The sequence below is a fragment of the Cariama cristata genome, unplaced genomic scaffold (assembly GCF_000690535.1).
Source record: "Cariama cristata isolate BGI_N322 unplaced genomic scaffold, ASM69053v1 scaffold23167, whole genome shotgun sequence".
Lineage (NCBI taxonomy): Eukaryota > Metazoa > Chordata > Aves > Cariamiformes > Cariamidae > Cariama > Cariama cristata.
In genome coordinates this window covers 5,138-7,151 of record NW_009628619.1, presented here as the reverse complement: position 1 = coordinate 7,151, position 2,014 = coordinate 5,138, and the positions used below count along the sequence as shown (strand labels likewise).

The 2,014-nt window shown below is 64.3% G+C and overlaps 1 protein-coding gene across 1 annotated transcript in view; it reads left to right on the top strand.

Annotated features, from left to right (window-relative positions):
• Nucleotides 1–331: 331 nt before the first annotated feature.
• TMC6 (transmembrane channel-like 6) overlaps nucleotides 332–2,014 on the top strand; it is a gene marked incomplete at its 5' end in the record, with an annotated part of 5,237 nt that continues 3,554 nt past the window's right edge. Inside the window, 5 exons of the mRNA XM_009704896.1 lie at nucleotides 332–415; nucleotides 501–755; nucleotides 1,082–1,272; nucleotides 1,348–1,492; nucleotides 1,759–1,914. Coding sequence (XP_009703198.1) covers nucleotides 332–415; nucleotides 501–755; nucleotides 1,082–1,272; nucleotides 1,348–1,492; nucleotides 1,759–1,914 — 831 coding nt within the window. The remainder of the gene's footprint in view (nucleotides 416–500; nucleotides 756–1,081; nucleotides 1,273–1,347; nucleotides 1,493–1,758; nucleotides 1,915–2,014) is intronic.

The window sequence follows — 2,014 nt, the reverse complement described above, 5'->3', positions numbered from 1 at the left end:
AGGGCCACGCTGGAAGGTGAGGTTCCCCCAGGAGCAAGCAGTGCCGGGCGCTGTCCCCACACCAGGTTTGGGACAGGCACACCGTGTCCTGGCCAGCCACATCCCACTGAGCCCCTTGTGCCCCCAGACAAGCGGAGCCTGCTGGTGAAGGAGCTGCTGAGCCTCTCGCCCAGCCAGCGCAGCCACATGATGCTGCTCTCTGTGCCTCTCAGCCTGGCAGAGAAACGCACCCTCCGGTAGGTCCTCTCCCACTGGCCTCAGTCAGGCAGGGGTCCCACAGCCGAGCTGTTCTGGGGCCTGTGCCACTCTGACATCCCTCTCTGCTGCGCAGGTGGGAGCTGAGTGGGCAGAGGGGCCCCCTGAGGCAGCGGCCCCCCGGTCTCCCTGCGGATGGTCCAAGGACTACGTCGTCCTTGTAAGTCTGGGGCATGCACAGCAGCTGTCAGGGGCTCCAGTACAGGCTCTGGCCCCAGTGCTCACCCCCGTCTCCCTCTCCCTAGGGCTGCCGGGGTGTCTGGTACAGGATCCTCTCCCTGCTCCCTGCCATGCAGCCTTGGCACTACACCCTGAAGCAGATCAGCGGCCGCTTTGGCTCCAGTGTCCTCTCCTACTTCCTCTTCCTCAAGATGCTCCTTATGTACAACATCTTCTCATTCCTCATCCTCCTGGTCTTCGTGGTGGCCCTGCAGGCTGCATATCCTCCTGCCTCAGCCAGCCCCCAGCCCTTCACTGGCCTTGAGCTCCTCACAGGAGCGGTAAGCATTGCCAGCACACCAGTGCCAGCGCATCCCTGGGCCAAGAGCTGCTCCAAGCCTGGGGCCCAGCCCTGCGTCCCCACCACAGCAATGCCCCAGTCCCTGCCCTGCATCTCTGCGTCCCCGCTACAGCGATGCCCCAGTCCCTGTTCTTGCACAGCTGGGGCCCTGGGACCGACAGTTCTGTGGGTGCACAAGGGGTTGCCTGGTGCTGCCTCAGCCCAGGGCTCTGTGTCCCCATGGGCTGCCACAGATGTGCCAGGCTGGGCAGGGAGTCGTGGGCACCAGCAAGATCGCCATGGACACCATCGTGCACTTTCCTACAGGGCTACTTCACTCACTCGCTGCTGTACTATGGCTACTACAGCAACGTCACCCTCAACGACCCCTGCGCCTCCAGCCCCAATGGCAGTGCCTACTCCCTTACAGCTCCCCGGCTCCCATACAACATGCCGCTGGCCTACATGTTCAGTGTTGGGGTCTCCTTCCTCATCACCGGTGTCCTGCTAATGTACAGGTGGGTCAGCAGCACCTCCAGCACTGCCAGCCTTCCCCACTTTGCCCAGCCCTGACACCCTCCCCCTCGCTGCAGCATGTCCCACTCTTTCGGGGAGAGCTACCGTGTGGGCGGCTCTGCGGGGGACTTGGCCATCAAAGTCTTCTGCGCCTGGGACTTCAAGGTGATCCAGAAGCGTTCAGTGAAGCTGCAGTGTGAGAACATCTGCACCCAGCTGAAGGTGAGGAGCTGGGCTGAAGTCAGCCCCTGCACGCCCAGCGCCCTGCAGTGCGCAGGTGAAGGCGCTCACAGGAGCCGGTCCAGACCCCAGGGCTCAGCGCCCCGCTCCTACCCGCTGCACAGGGGTGCCCTGCAGCTGCAAATACCCCCTGACCCTGCACCAGCACTTTGTCCATCAGCTCTCTGGGTCCCAGCTCAGTGCAGCAGGACAGACCCTCGCCCCAGACCCAGAGCATGTTCAGTAGCACTGGCACTGCTCTCTTCCAGGAGCTGCTTGCGGAGCAGCAGTCCCGCTCCCGCTCCCTGAGCCTCTGCCAGCGCCTGGGGCACTCCGCCGTGCTTCTCCTGGCCTGGGCTCTCTCGCTGAGCACCGTGCTGGGCTGCGTGCTGGCAGTGCACTACTTCTCGGAGCACATGCATGCGGTGAGTGCTGCCCCTCGCCATGGGATCTCCTGCCCTGGTGTTGGGCTGGGGCTGGGGTACGGGGGACCCAGGCCAGAGCCGCCCTGGGAGGCCGGAGCAG